Consider the following 20279-nt stretch of genomic DNA (forward strand, 5'->3'; position numbering starts at 1 on the left):
GACCGGTGAGGACACAGCGGCAGTCCAGGTGTTAGCAAAGCCTTCTGTGGGACTCACCAGGTTGTCCGGGAAGCCGCTGTTGTCAGGTACAAACAGAGTGGACTGCACTGCCAGGTTAGTGAGGCGCTTCACGAACTGCTGGCCGGACTCACACACCTCAGAGTAGTTCAGGATTTGCTGCAGAAGGAGGAAAGTCCAGAAATGTTTCTTTAGGCTGGAGCGTTGCTGTGCATGAAGCTGTGAATCCGCAGCAAAGCCACAACACACTCACTGTAAGGAAGTTGGAGAAGGTGGGTGTGGATGTGAGGACCTGCAGCAGGTTACCTGCACAGCTGAAACCGTCTCCAACGTAGCCTGCTTTACACTCACATTTCACCTCTGAAAAACACAACACACAGACAGTCAGCAGCAGCACCAGGTAACATATACTAACAGAATTCTCTTGTGGAGAATATGGTTGCAGTTCGATGCCTGAGATACAGATGCTCTGCTTCTCAGTGGCATGTCCACTGTGACACCACCACCTTTACCAACTGGTGTTAAGAAGCTCTGTGACACCACCACCTTTACCAGCTGGTGTTAAGAAGCTCTGTGACACCACCACCTTTACCAGCTGGTGTTAAGAAGCTCTGTGACACCACCACCTTTACCAGCTGGTGTTAAGAAGCTCTGTGACACCACCACCTTTACCAGCTGGTGTTAAGAAGCTCTGTGACACCACCACCTTTACCAGCTGGTGTTAAGAAGCTCTGTGACACCACCACCTTTACCAGCTGGTGTTAAGAAGCTCTGTGACACCACCACCTTTACCAGCTGGTGTTAAGAAGCTCTGTGACACCACCACCTTTATCAGCTGGTGTTAAGAAGCTCTGTGACACCACCACCTTTACCAGCTGGTGTTAAGAAGCTCTGTGACACCACCACCTTTACCAGCTGGTGTTAAGAAGCTCTGTGACACCACCACCTTTACCAGCTGGTGTTAAGAAGCTCTGTGACACCACCACCTTTACCAGCTGGTGTTAAGAAGCTCTGTGACACCACCACCTTTACCAGCTGGTGTTAAGAAGCTCTGTGACACCACCACCTTTATCAGCTGGTGTTAAGAAGCTCTGTGACACCACCACCTTTACCAGCTGGTGTTAAGAAGCTCTGTGACACCACCACCTTTACCAGCTGGTGTTAAGAAGCTCTGTGACACCACCACCTTTACCAGCTGGTGTTAAGAAGCTCTGTGACACCACCACCTTTATCAGCTGGTGTTAAGAAGCTCTGTGACACCACCACCTTTATCAGCTGGTGTTAAGAAGCTCTGTGACACCACCACCTTTACCAGCTGGTGTTAAGAAGCTCTGTGACACCACCACCTTTACCAGCTGGTGTGGGTGGCAGCTCCCCCGGCTGATGCTGCCTACAGACAGACTCCCGGGTTAAACTCAAACAGGCTGATGCTCCTTCTGGACATCTGTGTTCCTTCCAGGAACTGTTTCTAAATCAAGATGAAACTGGAAATGATTGTTTTTGGCCCTGAAGCGCCTTTTCTTTCCCTCTCACCCTTCATCCGGTAGCAGAAGCTGTCCCAGGTCTCACTCAGGTTTTTGCGAATGCCGTAGTCCACGATGCCCACATGTCCAAAGCCACAGTTGGGGTTGGAGTAGGTGGTGGGGTATGCGACCTGAGCCTGGTCCAACCAGCCGGCAGCACACATGTTTAACCCGCCCTATGCAGAACACACAACCAACAGAGAGCAGCTTCCATTGGCAACAACCCAAGCAGCAGACTGCAGGCTCACTCCGGCCATGTTGTGTTCACTGACCTGCTGAGCGTAGGACAGCTGAGTGTATGTAGCCAGGCTTCCTCCCTCTGCCGTGCAGGCCTGCTGAGCTGCAGTGTAGTTCAGTTTGTACTGACCTTTATCTGAACGATAGTGAAACACACCAAGCGTCGCATCTACACACAAACAACAGACAAAACAACACGTCAGAACAGTGACACGTCAGCCGGGAGTTTGAGGGTCCGGCGTAAATCCCAGCTATCCCACGGCCTCAGTGTGTCATGTAACCTCTCCACAGCGCTCCTGTAGTCCAACCTCTCTTCCACCATTACATGTTAGGTAATAACCACAACGGTGCTACAAGCGTTACACTAGCATCAATTTTAATGTGTGTACCTTCAAAATGGAGGTCGCTACATTTGGCGTCAGGGTGGCACTGCCCGTTGTCCTGAAGACAGCGGCTGATTGGCAGCTGTTTGATCTCGCAGGTCACTCCGTCTCCGAGGTAGTTGTCCTTGCAGGTGCACTTCTTCTTCCCCTGTTCACGTACAAGTTAACGCGTCAGCACAGGTGACACTTCAGAGAGCGGGAACAACTCACACAAATGGGCCCAACTCGTGGTTACCGGCGCCGTCATGGTGCAGGTGGCGTGTTCGTGGCAGCCGCCGTTGTCCCCGGAGACACAGGGGTCGATGGGCAGACAGGTGAACCCGTCTCCAGAGAAACCTTTAGGACAGGTGCAGCTCACCTTTTCCTCTTTCTGAGCACATTTGGCCTCTTTATCACAACCGCCGTTCCAGATGCTGCACATCTCGGCCACTGCAGAGACAGACAGACGCAGTCGGTCCTCGTGTTCATTTTTAAAGATCGATCGTTACAACCTGCCGGAACAGAAGACCCCTATCTGAGCTCTTATTGAGCTGAACGTGACAGGCTTTGGTCAAATATCTGTCAGTGTAAGCACAGTCTGCCTCACAATTAACTTTAATGATGCTGCCAATAATGACTTAAATGAGGATGTAAACTTCTCTAACCCCTCTAATTCTTTTTCCTGGTGATTCCAATACCCCCTTCAACTAAAGAAATAACTGTCACGGTTTGTGTTTTTCTGTTTTATTTTCTGTTTTATTTTATTTTTTTTGTGGTTTTTCTCTTTTGTTTATTTTTTTCTGTTTTATTTTGTAGTTTATTTTGTTTTTGTGTTTTTTTTCTGTTTTATTTAGTTGTTTTTCTGTTTTTCTGCTTTATTTTGTAGTTTATTTTGTTTTATTTAGTCGTTGTCAGTTTTATTTTGTGACTGGGTCAGATTTCTGTGTCTTGGTTTTTTCTGTGTTTTCTTGTTCGTGTTGTCAGTATTTGGGAGTTCTGAATTGAGATTTATTCTCCGTCTGTTCTTGTTGGGCCTTTCTGTTTCTGCTCTCTCCTTTATGATCCGTCTTAGCTGTTGTTTTGCTACAGTTTTATATCTGTCTGATGTCTGGTTCTGCCTCGGTTCAGTCCTGACATAACCAACTTAGTTTCACCTCGTCCTCGGTCGTTGTTCCCAGTTTCCTCGGCTCTGGTACACACCTGTCTCCGGTTAATCTGCTGCTGTCACTCGTCTCTTCATTAATCTCCAACACTAACAGTTAACAGCCAGTATGTTCTGATGAAGTTTTCTTGACCTCAGTAAATGACACTCTGAGTTTTGTGACGTACGGAAGCATCGGTGATGCCTCCAAACATTTTCCTGTGTTGGGATTTTGAGCAACAGGAAAGTGAATCGTTCTGCCAGTCCAGCTGTTCTTACCTGAGCAGGTGAATCCGTCTCCCAGGTAAAATGGCCGACAGACACAGGTGTTGTTTTCCTTACAGACGGCCTTTGGAGAGCAAGGCGGCGAACACTGAAACACCTCAGCTGGAGGACAGACACAGAGTCAACCTCTCAGAGTCAGAGTCCCCTGCATGGGACCGTTTTACTTCCTGACTGAGCTCCGCCCCTTTAAACTATTCTCTCTGAAACAGCGTGAACAGGAAGGCACTCACTTTGCGGAGCGTCGCATCGTTCTCCGGTCCATCCGTCCTCACAGAAACACAAGCCGGTGCCTTTCCGTCCGTCGTCACATGACCCGTGTTGGGAGCAGTTACAGGCTGTAACACAAGCATTCAGGATGAGGAAAGCTGCCGCCTCAGAGGAAGCGCGGAGGAAGCGCAGAGGAAGCTCAGAGGAAGCTCGGAGGAAGCGCGGAGGAAGCGCAGAGGAAGCTCAGAGGAAGCTCGGAGGAAGCGCAGAGGAAGCTCGGAGGAAGCTCGGAGGAAGCTCGGAGGAAGCGCAGAGGAAGCTCGGAGGAAGCGCAGAGGAAGCGCGGAGGAAGCTCGGAGGAAGCGCAGAGGAAGCTCGGAGGAAGCGCAGAGGAAGCGCAGAGGAAGCTCGGAGGAAGCGCAGAGGAAGCGCAGAGGAAGCTCGGAGGAAGCTCGGAGGAAGCTCGGAGGAAGCGCAGAGGAAGCGCAGAGGAAGCTCAAAGGAAGCGCAAAGGAAGCTCAGAGGAAGCGCAGAGGAAGCTCGGAGGAAGCTCGGAGGAAGCTCGGAGGAAGCGCAGAGGAAGCGCAGAGGAAGCTCGGAGGAAGCTCGGAGGAAGCTCGGAGGAAGCTCGGAGGAAGCTCAAAGGAAGCGCAAAGGAAGCTCAGAGGAAGCGCAGAGGAAGCGCAGAGGAAGCGCAGAGGAAGCTCGGAGGAAGCTCGGAGGAAGCGCAGAGGAAGCTCGGAGGAAGCGCAGAGGAAGCTCGGAGGAAGCGCAGAGGAAACTCGGAGGAAGCTCGGAGGAAGCGCAGAGGAAGCTCGGAGGAAGCTCGGAGGAAGCTCGGAGGAAGCGCAGAGGAAGCGCAGAGGAAGCTCGGAGGAAGCTCGGAGGAAGCTCGGAGGAAGCTCAAAGGAAGCGCAAAGGAAGCTCAGAGGAAGCGCAGAGGAAGCGCAGAGGAAGCGCAGAGGAAGCTCGGAGGAAGCTCGGAGGAAGCGCAGAGGAAGCTCGGAGGAAGCGCAGAGGAAACTCGGAGGAAGCTCGGAGGAAGCGCAGAGGAAGCTCAGAGGAAGCGCGGAGGAAGCTCGGAGGAAGCTCGGAGGAAGCGCGGAGGAAGCGCGGAGGAAGCTCGGAGGAAGCTCGGAGGAAGCTCAAAGGAAGCGCAAAGGAAGCTCAGAGGAAGCGCAGAGGAAGCGCAGAGGAAGCGCAGAGGAAGCGCAGAGGAAGCTCAAAGGAAGCGCAAAGGAAGCGCAGAGGAAGCGCAGAGGAAGCGCAGAGGAAGCGCAGAGGAAGCTCGGAGGAAGCTCAGAGGAAGCGCAGAGGAAGCTCAGAGGAAGCTCAGAGGAAGCTCAGAGGAAGCGCAGAGGAAGCGCGGAGGAAGCTCGGAGGAAGCGCGGAGGAAGCGCAGAGGAAGCTCAGAGGAAGCTCGGAGGAAGCGCAGAGGAAGCTCAAAGGAAGCGCAGAGGAAGCGCAGAGGAAGCGCAGAGGAAGCGCGGAGGAAGCGCAGAGGAAGCGCGGAGGAAGCGCAGAGGAAGCGCGGAGGAAGCGCGGAGGAAGCGCAGAGGAAGCGCGGAGGAAGCGCGGAGGAAGCGCGGAGGAAGCGCAGAGGAAGCGCGGAGGAAGCGCGGAGGAAGCGCAGAGGAAGCTCAGAGGAAGCGCAGAGGAAGCGCAGAGGAAGCTCTGCCGCTGCTCACCTTTACAGGTGGGTCCGTAGAAGCCGGCGCTGCACAGCCCGCAGGCCGTGCCCCTGAAGCCCGCGTCGCAGGCGCAGGTGCCGTTACCAAAGCTGCCGTCGTCACATTTACCGCGGCCGCTGCAGGGCGAGTGAACACCCCCCGGGCAGACTGCACAGAGGAGGGGGTCAACAGGTGAGGTCACCTGATTGGTCAAAAAACTTTAATGTTCTCCTTCCAACCTCCAGCATCCCTGATATACTGCATCTACTGATTACTGATGAGTTTATCAAAGGAAGCTGTTCATGAAAGAAGAAAGAGATCGAAAGAGTTCAAAGAAAAATGTTCACAGCCAAGGAGAATATAGAAGAACGTGCGGAACACGACGCCAAACATGACTGTTCATCAGGATGACATCACACACTTCACAAAAGAAATGATGAAAGTTGTTTTTGAACACGGACATAAAGTTGTTATTGAGGTTGATCTCTCACCCATACAGTCTCGTCCGTAGTAACCATGACAACACTTTGGCTTCCAGATGTTGACGGCGCAGACCGAGCGGCAGCCGGTGTTGTGACTGACAAACATAGTGGGAAGGTCACACTTCAACACCTCCTGAACACAAACCACACAGAGAGCGTCAGAGAGGCGCCTCCCTCAGCCTCCACCCGACAGGCGCTGCAAAGGGGGGCTCTGACCTTCCGCTTGGATATGCTGGGACAGCGAGTTGCAGAAGACGTGCACGGGCCGCAGTTCATCTACCAACGAAGAAGAAGGGAAAGAACAGGAAGGTAAAACCACCACCCAGAAATCCTTTTCAGACCAATGACAGCTGCCCTCAGACGTGCCCAATAACACTCTGAAACTGACAAAGTGTTTTATATACCCTCTGAATCCTAATTCAGCGGGTAATTCACTGAGATGTGAATTTACAGCTCAGCAGCTTCTCAGTGACATGTTCGTCTCAGTTCATCCTCATCTGACAGCAGTGTTATCCATACACTGTCTATAAGAGATGGATGTAGTTCACCATCATAAAGGACACAAATCCAGACACGCCTTCACGTGCAGTACCACTGATGGCCACTAGATTCTGCTAAAAACACAAATCTGGCTCCGATAGACAACAATGAAGTAAATAAATTTTTTCCTCAATAACGATGCGGCCATTTTTCTAGATTCATTGCTTGTGGTCAGAGTGGAAATAATCCAAAGTTATTTCTGGACCTAAAAGATTTCTGTCCAATCAGGTTTTTAATAAAAGAAATAGCTCTAAAATCTGCTGCTCCATGTCGCAATACCATTAGTCTTTTGTCAGTGAAGTTACAAACAGCAGCTGGTGTGTGTGAATGCTCTTTGCAACATCGACCAGGTGAGTTTCAGCTGTAAAGTGGCGACTCACCTGAAGATCAAAGGTTGTCTGCTCATCACAGCGCCCTCCGAGGCTGGGTGGAGTCAGCAGGCAGTCGATCCCGTAGGCAATCCCATTTTTAAAGACCAGATGTCTCTGAACGATCCGACACTTTCCGTCGTTGATGAAGATTTCTCCCTGATCAATCAAGAACGATCGACGTGTCAGAGCCTAATCTAATCTCAACTTCTGTCTTTCTTATTTGTGTTGTACTTACGATGTTGTCCGACCCGCCACAGGAGAAAGAGAGCACCGAACCCTGCAGCGTCCGAGCCGATTCCAGATAGATCAGAGCTTCTGCATAAACCTGAGATGATAGAAAGTTTATGAACCAATGAAATCTGGTTCGTTAAGTTCAGGTTAAACTGTTAACACCCCCCGGTGGCTGATCCAAATCACACCCCTTTCATGCCCCTAGTTTCTAGGATGTTTCATGTCGAGCTTAAACTCATAAGCATCATAAGAAGGTCTGCTGCTGATGCTGCTACTGTTTTCTCCATGCTGGAACACTGGATCTGGAATGAAATGGGACTCGGACTCAAATGAAATCCTTTCAGGGCAGCACAGGGATGGTCAGCCTGGTAAAGGCTACACTGAGTTCTGCACAGGAGAGATCGGCTCCGTTTCACAGTCTTTGGATTCAGGAGTCACATTTCATTCTTTTTGGCTCGACACCATCTCAAGGTGGCTGGAAAACATGCAGGAGTTTGTCCAACCAGCCTAAAGGTACTGAGCCCGGCTGTGTCCTATGGGAGTACTTTGGTAGTGGGGGGTGCCAGGCCCGTTTGGTCCTTTTACTCGTAAATTGACAGCTCGGTACGTTGGTGGCAGAAGGTCAGACTTGCTCCTGTTGGGTGTTGGACTCCTCGTGGGCCGCTGTGTGTAACAGACACAGAGGATGGGGGGTTCTGGTTGGTCGGTTCAGGGTCACGTCTTTGGGTTTTTAGCAGAGGATGTGGTCCAGGTGGCTTTGCTGGATGAGAACCAGCCGTGGTCTTCAGGCTGCTCTGACAGGGCTGAGGATGAGTCATCAGCAACAGGATGGAGCAGGAGGCTGTCAGCAGCTCAGTGAGGCGTCTGCAGAGCTGTGCACTCTGATGCCCAATCCCAATTCACCCCTCACCCCTTCCCCTCCGTTTTGGGCGTTCACGTGAAGGGGTAGTGTTGTCCCAATACTCTTCCAAAGCCGTTCCCCTTAACCCTACCCCTCCGTTGTAGCCCTTCAAACGGAGGGCTTCGGCCAGGCAGACTCCGTTTGAAGGGGTATGATATATTTCCCAGAATACAACGCGACTAACGGGAGATCGCGAGTCTTTTTAAAAATGGCAGAAGCAAAGAGAGCACCACACAAATGTAAGTTCTTCTATTTTTTTTGCCATAATTTAACTGTTTTAACCGTTTTAGGTTGTGATAACTGGTGTATTGTGTGAGTTTAAAGTGGTGGCAATGTGTAGTTGTTTTCTGCTATAAACGCACATGGGAAAAGTCGCTATTTTACATGGAGTAATCGGTCAATGCATGTGAAGGTGCTGCGAAAGAGTTGTCGTTTTTCAAATTGTAACACGAGTATTTACAAGCAATGTAGTTGGTTAACCATAGAGAAGTTCCTTTTGAGTTACGTGAGCGTCATTTCGCTACCTATTACCACAAGTATTCATATACGTGACTGATTCACAGGGACTCAAGCACAAACAAAGAGCCTGATCAGGTTTAGCGCCGAAAACGAAGATCTGTTTCTAAAGTCATCCCCATCCCCAAAAAGAAGTAGGAAGTCCAATCCCATAATGGATTACCTGATACAGGAGAGCCTGAAGGAGCAGAAGCGCCACGAGCAGAAGACGGAGCGCTTTTTAGCTCTGTTTGAGCGCATGATAGACAAACTTTACGGTGAGTTGATGCGCCATGCACCTATTGTACACACAGCCACCACTACCGCATTCTGAAACACCTTTTTTAAATTTTTTACAATGGATGAAAGTGCATGCTATAATGTCATGTCGTGTCTTGTTCCCCCAGAACATCACTGAGCCCATGCAGCACCTCTCGTTCTTGATGATTGCACTGTTGCCCGTTTATTTATATACTGTTTATTGTCCATATTTGCACCACACACTTTACAGCAGACACTTTAAGCTGTTATTTCTGAAAATAAGCTGCCTTACCAGTCTGTAATGTGAGCCTAATAAAAGAAATTAAGGGCAAAAGGTTTGTGAGCATGATTATCACATCAACATCATATGAACGACTGGAACGGATATTGGTATGAAGAGATTTATTATACAAGGGATAACAAAAAAAATTGGGGTACATGTTGTGGTCCAATGGGCAATAATTTGTAGGATGACCCGTCTGCTGGAAAGAAAAACATGGAAAGATCAGGCTTTCATCCTCCCAAACCAACACATTGATAGCACACACAAGGCAGTGCATTTATTTATGTCATCAAATCTGAACCTGGTACAAAGAAAACCGCTTCAAAAACGCATGAGCTGCATGTTTATCCCAAACGGAACGAGGCGAGTAACAAAGGCTAAACGTTAGCTTATGCTTTCAGCTAGGTTAGCCAGGTTAGGATACTACTCCAATCAATAAATCAGCAAATCCAATGAGACAAGCAAATTGTTTCTATATTACACGATATCACAAATGTACAGTTAGAAGCACTTTCAAACACACACACACACACAATCATATTCACACGCCGGCTCTGGAAGCTACCAGCTGCTCACTCACAAGCGTTATTTGCATTAATTTCTTATTGTACATACCGTAACAAGATCCAGCAATGCTCCCAGATGTCGAAGACGCCTTCGCCTGATGGCACTCCGTCGATTCGACGCAGATATTTCTAAAAATATCCGAATAGCCCAGGACAGCGCGAACACCACAGCACCGGTCATGTTTGTTTACTTCTGGCTAAAGCTGTCGCTTTTGGTTACGTAACAACTGACGGCGCGGACTTATGACGTTTGTGAGTGTGAAGTGCTGTCCCAATTCGAAGGGGTGACATTCCTAGCCCTTCGCCTACCCCTCCGTTTGAAGGGGCGAGGGGTAGGCGAAGGGGTAGAAAATAGAATTGGGATTGGGCCTGAATCTGTCACTGCATGAAAAGAGGGATTTGTGGATGTATGTGGCCCCTTACATATCCGCATACGTTAAGCCCCTGCATTTGCGGTGGTAAAAGTGAAAACTTGGCCCAAGTTGTCGCAAATTGACCTGGCAACTGCTCCCTCATGCCCCCCTCCCCTCCCCTACTTAGGAGAGCCTTTAATATGTAAATGCCAGTGATCAGGTCAGGAGCTGCCACAGTCATTTTCAAGTGGGGTGGGGTGAGGTGAGGTGAGGTGGGGGGTGGGCAGGCCTGTTTCTACACGTTCATCACTATCACCTCCAACTCCAGCCAAGTTTGTTGCTGTGTTGTCTTGAAAAAGAAGAGGTGCACGCTGTCTGCTGGTGACAGGTGATGCATATCTGTTTTTTTTTCTCCCAAACACCTCTTTTGTAATACCGCTTTTTGTGGGCAAGATTCAAGGATTCAAGGATTCAAAGGTTTATTGTCATATGTGCAGTTAGAAACGTGTTTCCCTGAACAATGAAATTATTTTCTTTGTTGCCCGCACTGGATGTCCAAATGTATAATAATAAAGATAAGATAAAGATAAAATAAGCATGCAACAGCAATATTCTAAAAGGTTTCTTAAATAAAATAGAAATATAGAAATAAAAATATAGAAATCTGGCCTGTATACATAATGTGCAGTAGTGCGCTCAGTGTTTTATTGTGTATGGCTTAATTCGGTGTCACAATGGTCACAATATCGCCGAGGTCTTTTCTTTGTCCTTGCAGAGTCCATTTTTGTGTCAAAACAGTGCAAATTGCCAGCTGTGGTCAGACAACATTAAATAGCAAAAGGACGGGAGGTTGTCTCGCGAGTATTCCGTGTAATGACGTATACGCATATGATTGGTGGAGCTTAACGGCTCGCATAAGCTCTCGTTCAATCACGTATGAGAAACATTGTGTCGTGCAGTGTAAACAAAAAGTTTAAGGAGCAGATCTGGCGGCAACAAGGCAGACAGAAATCGCTGAGGTCCCGTGCTGTGAAAACTGCCCTGGTTTGCGGAATACAATGGCTGGAAGACGACTTGCTTTCAACTCCCCAGCAACTCTCTGCGGGTCTACAGGTTTGTGTGTTTTTTTCTACTTGCACATGACCATTTGATTGTTTAATTTTAGTCTTGTTGACACTGTACAGCACTTGGGACAGTTCTCGCTGATTTTAAATGTGCTGTATATTAAACTTACTTACTCACTTGCTTACAGGCAGATAAAATGAAAGTCCTGTTGAATGCTATGACCGGAATGTCTCGTATGGTGGCCAGCACTGTGGATACGGTCGTGGAGAGGGTTCTGGATAGCCTGGCTGACACGTCCACAATCTCGATGAGATGGTGGTCTGGGAACTAGGTGTGCATTTTCTCGTATTTGAGGCGTGGTTCAAGAATGCCTAGAGCCGTTTATTGGGCGCTACGAATGTCTATCAAATGACGTCAGGTTCTTCCCATGCTGCTTTGCGCGCGATTCATAGCCAATTGTATCACTTATACCAGATGACGACAGAAATTCGACGAGGAAGAAGAAAAAAATGGAAAATAAAAGTAAACTTGCGCTCTAAGCTACTTAAATTGACAACAAAGTAGGGCTATATGCTATATTCTACATGAATTTTTATGTTGTAGAGTTGTGAATTTATTCTAATAATGGAGAAATTGAGCAGCCTTGCTTTGTTGTCTACAGTAGTAGATCAACCCTCATCTTACTTTGAAGCTCCCAGCTCCCTGAAGTGACGTCGACGCAGCTTTAGCAGCAGAGAAGCTATCAGGCTTGTGTTGATAATAATAAACTCCTGAACTATGTACAAACTTCCAAATGCATCGTTTTGTGAGTACAGACCATATTTGTACTACTGTAGAAGTTTGGTGTCATGACATGTGATTTTAGTGTGGTAATTTTGGAGATACTGCCAGGGTCCGTTAGCGCTTGTACTAAGCTATTCGGGATAACTCAGTAACTCAGCTGATGTTCAGCCAAGATCGGAAAAACTGCGGGTGGGCTACTTGGCTGGATATCACGGTTCAAATGACCCTAGGGTGAATCTACTCCGAAACACTTTCTAAGGCTGCATTGAACGGTAACGTTGTGCCCGCTGTCATGTTGGATTAACACTCTACAAGCTTCGGTGTAGCACATAGACATCGTCATCGTCTTGCTGCCCCCCCCCGTTCTGTGATTGGTTCCCAAACTCTGGCAAAAATAAGGGCGGTGGTTTCCAGGCTGACTTTGCAGTGAGAATGAAATCGAGCGCAAAGCAGCATGGGAATTCCCAGGCTAGGTTCTGGAGGGAATCGACCAGAGATTCGCTAGGTTGGAGGCAATATGGCCGTCGAGAACGCACTGGAATTACATTCCAGAGAAGTTGAAGAGCGCACCCCCAAGAGAAGGCGGATACAGAATCCGAAAATCGCGGTAAGAGTAGGTTATTGACTGTGGCTTTAGGCTAAACTCAACTTAATTTTGTCCATCACGTGAAAACCAGTGTGAGTTGCTTTATTTAAAAAAATGTGTTTCGTGTTTTCAATTTATAGGAAGCAGTTCGCCGCCTGCATAACTCACCGTGGCATTATAATCCAGGTCAAGGGTAAGAATAAGTGAATGTTCTCCTAATATCTAGTTGAGTTGGACCCGATGTTACGTTACGTCAATGCAGTTTTTTTTGTTAACCATAGGCCTATTGTTTTTACAGGCTACTGTCACCTCACAATATGGATGTAACGAGTCGCTTGAAGGAGGCGGTGGCAAACAGTCCGAACTTCAGAGAGGCAGACGGGGACACTATCGAGGGTGAGCGGCGCTGACTTTTACCACGGCTCTGGCACTGATACTTTTAAGCACTGGTCATTTTATTCATTCCTCTTGTTTGTTTTTTTCAGCTGCGTGACGGACCTGTGTGCTGTGCTACAGGCGCGTCTTGAAGCCAACCCGAAATACTCTCAGTCTCACCACAGAAGAGTGAAAGAGAGTAAGAACATATACGCTGTCAATATGACTTTTGTTACTTTATAGACAAGTTGTCAATATGCTGTGCATGGCTAGACTATGTTTTGATTATTTATTGGTTATTCCAACAGCTCCCAGAAGCCAGCTTCTGATCCAGGATGAGGACGTCTGACAACTCCTGCAGACCCTGCAGGGACCGGAGTAATGCGAGGAATGCGGATTCCAAACGGCGGCGTTTAGGCTTATTGTGTATATTGTAGGCTACAGCAGTGTGTGTATATAATTTTCAATTCTTTATTATCAACATGGTTCTTATTACAATGTAAGGTTTGTATATTGTGTGGTGTGGCAATAAAAGCGCTTTAAAAAAAAAAAATTCCTTTTTCATTTCCTCAATAGATTCACGTCATTCATGCCTGCATTAGCCTAGTCATAGTGCAGCTTATAAGAATGACGTGAATATATGAAGTACACAAACATCCCAGGAATATTAGTAATCATAATCACAATTATTAATCATAATTGCTGAGTGATATGCCCATATAAAGTATGAATATATTAACCTTATTGGCCAATGGGCGGTCAGCTTTACAGGAGCTTTTTTATGTAATCACGTGCCTTTTTCGTCCAATACCAGCGAGGCCAGTGAGAGGTCCAGGCACTCTCACAGCGGGGTGCTAATCGCTGGGCCATTAGCACCCCGCTGTGAGAGCCCGCCGCGAGTCGGGTTCGTTTCCGACGATTTTCTCGCTCAACAAACTTAGTTTGTCTGTCTGCAAGCGCCCAGGTGCGTCCGAAAATTAGGCAAATTCGCGGATGTTCACTGCCGTCCACAGTGACACAAATCCCTCTTTTCGTGCAGTGTGTCAGTTTGCAGGTTGATCTTCCTTCTTCCAATGGTCATCTTACTTTACTCTGTGTTCAGTGGTGCGTTGGATCGCCATCAGACCCTGGAGGAGTGGATGGAAGGAAGGAAGACCGGCCAGCAGAGACCTGCTGACAGGAGCTGCCACCATCACCTCTTATTTGTCTTATCAAATCTCTTGAAAATATTTCCTACATTGTAATGAATGGTGTTTCAGCTTCTTCTCACTGATTGTGCAGCTTCTGTCTGTTGTTTTCCTGTAAATGAACTCTCTGGTTCCTTAGACTTTGGTCTTTCTCACCCTCTGGCTCCGCAAGATGTGGTACTTCAGGTACTCCAGCAGCTGTGGTCGGTTGTGTTGGTGGAACAGGAAATCCTTCTGTTCTTGTGGCAGAGAAGCCATGGCGTCATCTGAGGGCAGGAAGATGGTCAGGAGCATGCCGTCGTTTACCAGGTCCATCACGCCGGTGTCCTGCATCATGACAGACACATCGAGTTAGACATGCGCATGGTGAACATCTGGCAGCCGTTTCTGAGTCACTCCAGCACCAAACTCCACCTTCCTGACAGACGTACACCAACCTAAACCTTCTGGAATCCAACTTTAGAAGATGTGAGGTTTGTTTGAAACATCGAAAAACACAGTTAGAAGCAGTATGTGATGAGGGCACGTGGGACAGTTTTACCTGCAGCAGTTTGTAGAAGGTTTTATAGCCCTGGCGATCAGCCACCTGTGTCAGGACCTCTGTTGGGTCCTGCAGAAAAACATCCAAACTGAGAAGTTAAAGAATCACTGAAACTGCTCATTGAGCCACACACGAGCTCCTATTCTGAACCAGTGATTGAAATCAGGTGTACTGACAGACATGAGCAGAATGTTGTCTTTGTCAATGTCAGGTGGAAACAGAATCCTGTCGATCTCATGGATGATCCCGTTCACGCTGACGTCGTCGCTGTCCGTCACATTCGCCTGGTTGACGAAGATTGTTCCCTGAAAATAAGAACATTTCTGATGACAAACAGCTAGCTCCATATGGATTTGTTCAATCCTGGAGGGCCGCTGTCCTGCAGGTTTTAGATGTGTCCCTGCTTCAACACACCGGATTCAGATGAATTGGATCTCTTCAAAAGATTGTAAAGTTCTGCACAAGCCTGCTAATGATGGGTTAGGGTAACTAAACTAACCCTAAGCCTAACAACAGACCTTTGATTCACAAAAACAGAGTCACCACGTGAGGAGCCCTTTGTTTAAAATGGCGGACCTGTTGTTTTAAACAAAGGCAAAACAACAAGTCCGCCATTTTGGACCGCTATGTTGAACAAAGACACACCAGTGTCACCAACGCAACAGAAACTGAACAGAATAAAACCGAATTCAGGGCAAGCTTAAAGATAAACTTTTTATCACCAAATTGGACACAGGACTACCCCTTAGATCTGATCACCTAAGGGCTGCCACAAAGGAGGGCGTATGGTGATAAACAGCTGAAACGCCTGCTGATGTTGTGGTACACCACTGATGAATTAGTCCTGAAATTGTTTAGGAAAAACTAGCTTAGCTTCCTGGTAGCGTGGAAATGCAGCTGGCATCTCCAGACTAACAGCGTTACAAAACCTAAACAATAGGCCACAATACAGAATACCAAATGTATGAAGAGGGATCAATCGCTTCTTCAGTTTGCATGCTCACAATTCTTCATGCTACTGGCTGCTGGTGTCTATGTTCTTATGGAACAGGATTGCTCCACAGGAACAACTTCAGCGACCTGTTCTGCCACAGCATTATGGAAATGATTGGCATACAGGTATCAGATAGAAAAGCATTTATGAAAAATGATGGAACACTTTTCCACTCTTGACACAGGACCCAGAGGTTTCCAGTTTATTTAATAATTTTTTTTAATAAGTTAATCATTTCAACAATGATTATGTCTGTACATAACCTTTCCCTTTCACTGAACCCTAACCATAAGGTACCAGGACCAGGCAGGACACGCCCAACCATATCTACCCCTACCTTTCCTTTAAGGATCACAACACCAGCCACTCTACATAAGTCTGGATGTCCAGAAAACTACCAGCCAGGTCTTGAGTTGTAGCGTGCACCCCCCTGGCTCCTACACCAAACTCCATGGCGGCTTTTCAGACGCGTAGGAGGGGAGCCACTGAGTAAAAACTAAGTAAGTAACCCTACTCCAACCCTAACCCCACCCTAACCCTAACCCTACTCCAACCCTAACCCTAACCTAACCCTAACCCTACTCTGCAGGACAGCGGCCTTCCAGGACTGGATGTAGACATCCCTGGTTTAGAGACTCTAAAGTAATAAGTGGAATCCATTGGCTCCAGCTCTGATCGACAGTTTGTCCCTGAGAGGACATAGAATAGTTCCCGGATGTCCTCAATGAACCGAGTCAATTACTGTGTTTTAACAGGTGTATCCACGTTTTTAAAAACCTGATATATTCAGACTTAAAGGATACAGGATGAATGTCACAAGCTATTAGATTTTGCTCTCCGATTGGTCACCTGGTTGGAGCCAGTGGTCAGGACGAGTCCGGACAGAGACGTCAGGTTTTGAGGTCGACTCAAGGCAGCAGGCAGCAGAGTATGACACATAACGATGTGGCTGCGCAGCATGTTGGCATAGGTTTCTTTGTACTTGGACAATGATCCCATCTAAAGCGGAAGAAATCATCAGATACAATCAGGCCAACACGATCACTGTGAATAGGCACACTTTTTACACTTTGTAATGAAGGAACAAAGGCCTGAAACATTTCAGCCCGTCTACAGACGAGTCACCGACCTTGGGTGAAGAGTCCCCTTTAAAAGCCTGAAATTTTGGAGCAAAGACAGTGAACGGACCACGACCTTTCAAGGAGATCTCCATCATCTGAAATAAAAGCTCTCTTCAGTTCATCTGACTCTGCCTGCAGGGGGCGGCAGAGGGAAATGCATCCACACTCACCATCAGACCGAAGTAAAAGTTGGTCAACCCCTTCATCTTCATCTCCTGCCAAGAATCAGCAGAGAGTTAACTCAAAGGCGACAGACGTGGTGTGACGTCAGGTTTCAGCTCCTCACCTTCTCCACTGTTCCTTTACACGTGACTCCATCACCGACGAAGTTTTTCATGCACGTGCAGGATCGAGTGCCGGGACCGGTCATGTTGCACTGTGCAAACTGGTGGCAGCCGCCATTTTTCTGAAAACGGCAGCAGGTTGGTGACGTGCATGTGAAATCTGAAGAAACAACCCACGGATCCCACGGAACTTCAGATTCATGATGAACTCACCTTTTTACACAAGTTGACTGTGCTGCAGTTCTGCCCATCACCTGAGTAACCTGCTCTGCAGGCGCAGGAAGTCTGACAAGGTAAAGTTAAATTAAAGATGGAAGCCGCTCATAGATCGTGTCCACGCTGAGACTGGCTGCTTACTTTGTTTGGTCCAACATGAACACAGTCTGCGTTGGTGTGGCAGCCGCCGTTTCCCTCCAGACACGGATTTATTTCTGTGGAGACATGCCTTGGATATCATCGTTTACGCTTTTCTTCAATCTAAATGCAACATGTTGAAGATCTCCAGGAGGAACCCCAGGACTTTTTATTCAAGGAGCAGCATCCGAACAGAATCCATACGTTTACAAGAAGTCCTGCAGAACCTCAGAAAGATCTAATATGGTGTTTCTCCAAGACTTCAGTAACCTCAATGTGTTTAAACATTCTTCAAGGAGATTCAAGGACTGCTTCAATACATTTAAAAGCTATTCCAAGTCTAATACTACCTGAAAAGCTTTAGAAATGCATTAAGAATATCTACAACCTCTCCAAGGACAGGACCACTGCTAGTTCCTCCAGGAGGTCCATAAAGCCTCCATATAGACCTCTAAAATCTCCTCAATAATTCCTTCAACCTTCTGAAGGCCTTGAAAACATCACCAAGGACTTGTAAAACCTTCCAGAGAAGATTTCAAGAGGCTGACAGCCTTAGTAAGGTCTTCCAGACCTCCTACAAGACCTTTAAAACTACTTTCCAATACATTAAAAATAGGGACTCAATCATCTCAAGCACTTCAAGAGGACTACAGCCTCATCAGAGTCCTCTGCTCAGAGCAGGTTCAGTGGGTAGGATGCTAACACATCATGTCTTAAAGACATAAAGATCTGGATGACTCAGAACTGATGATGGAGCTCCTCCCTCCGGATGATGGAGCTCCTCCTTCCGGATGGTGGAGCTCCTCCCCCCGGATGATGGAGCTCCTCCCTCCGGATGATGGAGCTCCTCCCCCCGGATGATGGAGCTCCTCCCTCCGGATGGTGGAGCTCCTCCCCCCGGATGATGGAGCTCCTCCCCCCGGATGATGGAGCTCCTCGCTCCGGATGATGGAGCTTCTCCCCCCGGATGATGGAGCTCCTCCCTCCGGATGATGGAGCTCCTCCCCCCAAATGATGGAGCTCCTCCCTCCGGATGGTGGAGCTCCTCCCCCCGGATGATGGAGCTCCTCCCCCCGGATGATGGAGCTCCTCCCCCCAAATGATGGAGCTCCTCCCTCCGGATGGTGGAGCTCCTCCCCCCGGATGATGGAGCTCCTCCCCCCGGATGATGGAGCTCCTCCCCCCGGATGGTGGAGCCCCTCCCTCTGGCTCAAGTTTTTATATCTGCAATCGGGTCCTCTTTCACCACCACACCACAACTACGTGACACCATCACTGAGAACCAGATCCAGAGATACTGAAACTTCCCCCCCTGAGGCAGAGACTCATCCCGACCAGAACCATGAACCAGAACCGCGGCCTCAGATCTGCTTCACACTCAGCTGTGAACTGAGGGTCATGAAGGAGCCAACAGAAGCACATCGTCTGTAAAAGCAGGTCCCCAAACCAGACGCCCTCCTCTCCACGACTACTTATTGCCTCCAACTCTACGTGCACGGACTGAAAGTACAGGAAAAACAGTTTCATCCAACTGCTCTGCACTGCAGGACTTTTGGGATTTCTGGCAACATTCTTGTTTCACTTTTTCATTCAACTCAAGTATTTCTGTTATTAGTTTCATATCAACTTTTCATTCGTCTTAAATTTGACATTCTTCTGAATCCATGGAGACCGGATGGAGCATACCTGCTCCTGTCCTCAGGGTTAGGGCTGAAGAAGTCAGAGCAACATGAGCTCATTCTTTAAAAGCTAAAACCTTAACACTGGTTCTTTCTGCTCGAGAGAAGTCCAGGTGAGACGGGTGAACCTACCAACACACACCAGTCCATCTCCAGCGTAGCCTTTGTTGCAGACGCAGTCTCTGCGGCCGGGTCGAGTCCTCTTACAGACTGCATACAGGCCGCAGCCACCTTTATCCACCAGACACGGGTCCACAGCTGCGCACATCATCATCATCATCATCAGTCTGTTGGTTCAGGTGGGAGGAGCTGAGCTGTGTGGGTGTTCCTACCTTCGCAGACGGTCCCGTTTCCTTTAAACCCGGCAGCACAGAGACAACGAGGGCCAGATGTTCGGGTCACACAGCTGTGAGGCGGATCAAAGGGAAACAGTCAAAAGGATGAAGAAGGTGAAGCTGCTAACACGGGATCGCTTTGTGTTGCTTACTTTGCACTGCTGTGACATTTCACTGAGCCACAAAGTTCATCCGCCGCGGACTCTGCAACAAAATAAATGTGAAGAATCAGCACCGGACAGCTCCATCAGGTCCAAACGTCCCTTCAAACAGATCCTGAGAGAAGCTATCATCCCAAACCCAAAGTTTGGGACTGAAGCTTCTAATAAGCTCTTCATATCATCAGATATGAATTTCAACACTTGGTCAGGCCTCTGGGTGGTTTCTTTGATTTTATTAGGAAATAAATCCAATCAAAATGACACGTAATGTACACATCTGATCATGTTGGAAGGTGTGATGTCACTCCCATGTAAAGATGATTTAATTCCAAAACAAAAGTTTATTATCCTCAGGATGATAAAACCATTTCCTATTCTGCAGTTTGGGTCCTTTTCTCTTTGTAAAAGCACAATTTAATCCACAAAGGTTGTTCTTTAAAGAAAAACTGACAGTTTTCTAACTCTGATCTCCATCTCTAAAAAACCTTCATTTCTTTAAAAAAAAAAATCACTTCTGTGTTCTCCAATATCAAAAGAAGTTCAAACATTTTAAATGCCATACTGACAACATCACGAGTTCAGCTCATTGAGGTTTCAGCACAGGTCTCTGAAGGTTTAACCTTTAACATGCTAACTGAGGCCTGCAGAGTCTGAGATGTAGCTCTTTGGGTTTCTGACCTTGGGGTGACCTTTAACCTTTAACATGCTAACTGAGGCCTGTAGAGTCTGAGATGTAGCTCTTGGGTTTCTGACCTTGGGGTGACCTTTAACCTTTAACATGCTAACTGAGGCCTGTAGAGTCTGAGATGTAGCTCTTGGGTTTCTGACCTTGGGGTGACCTTTAACCTTTAACATGCTAACTGAGGCCTGTAGAGTCTGAGATGTAGC

General features: G+C 47.8%; 1 protein-coding gene across 1 annotated transcript in view; it reads right to left on the reverse strand.

Annotated features, from left to right (window-relative positions):
• Positions 1 to 20279, reverse strand: part of stab2 (stabilin 2) — a 94068-nt gene that overhangs the window by 5709 nt on the left and 68080 nt on the right. The window contains exons 39-63 of the mRNA XM_075472372.1: positions 19383 to 19434; positions 19228 to 19301; positions 19028 to 19153; positions 17220 to 17293; positions 17076 to 17147; positions 16865 to 16984; positions 16749 to 16793; positions 16587 to 16673; positions 16307 to 16456; positions 14640 to 14768; positions 14464 to 14532; positions 14079 to 14249; positions 7072 to 7161; positions 6846 to 6992; positions 6142 to 6201; positions 5935 to 6058; positions 5462 to 5611; positions 3797 to 3901; positions 3561 to 3668; positions 2397 to 2590; positions 2168 to 2309; positions 1814 to 1947; positions 1552 to 1717; positions 272 to 378; positions 58 to 177 (exon numbers count right to left, since the gene is read on the reverse strand). Of these exons, the coding sequence (XP_075328487.1) occupies positions 58 to 177; positions 272 to 378; positions 1552 to 1717; positions 1814 to 1947; positions 2168 to 2309; positions 2397 to 2590; positions 3561 to 3668; positions 3797 to 3901; positions 5462 to 5611; positions 5935 to 6058; positions 6142 to 6201; positions 6846 to 6992; positions 7072 to 7161; positions 14079 to 14249; positions 14464 to 14532; positions 14640 to 14768; positions 16307 to 16456; positions 16587 to 16673; positions 16749 to 16793; positions 16865 to 16984; positions 17076 to 17147; positions 17220 to 17293; positions 19028 to 19153; positions 19228 to 19301; positions 19383 to 19434 (2816 nt within the window). The remainder of the gene's footprint in view (positions 1 to 57; positions 178 to 271; positions 379 to 1551; positions 1718 to 1813; positions 1948 to 2167; positions 2310 to 2396; positions 2591 to 3560; positions 3669 to 3796; positions 3902 to 5461; positions 5612 to 5934; positions 6059 to 6141; positions 6202 to 6845; positions 6993 to 7071; positions 7162 to 14078; positions 14250 to 14463; positions 14533 to 14639; positions 14769 to 16306; positions 16457 to 16586; positions 16674 to 16748; positions 16794 to 16864; positions 16985 to 17075; positions 17148 to 17219; positions 17294 to 19027; positions 19154 to 19227; positions 19302 to 19382; positions 19435 to 20279) is intronic.

The sequence above is a fragment of the Odontesthes bonariensis genome, chromosome 8, assembly GCF_027942865.1.
Source record: "Odontesthes bonariensis isolate fOdoBon6 chromosome 8, fOdoBon6.hap1, whole genome shotgun sequence".
Lineage (NCBI taxonomy): Eukaryota > Metazoa > Chordata > Actinopteri > Atheriniformes > Atherinopsidae > Odontesthes > Odontesthes bonariensis.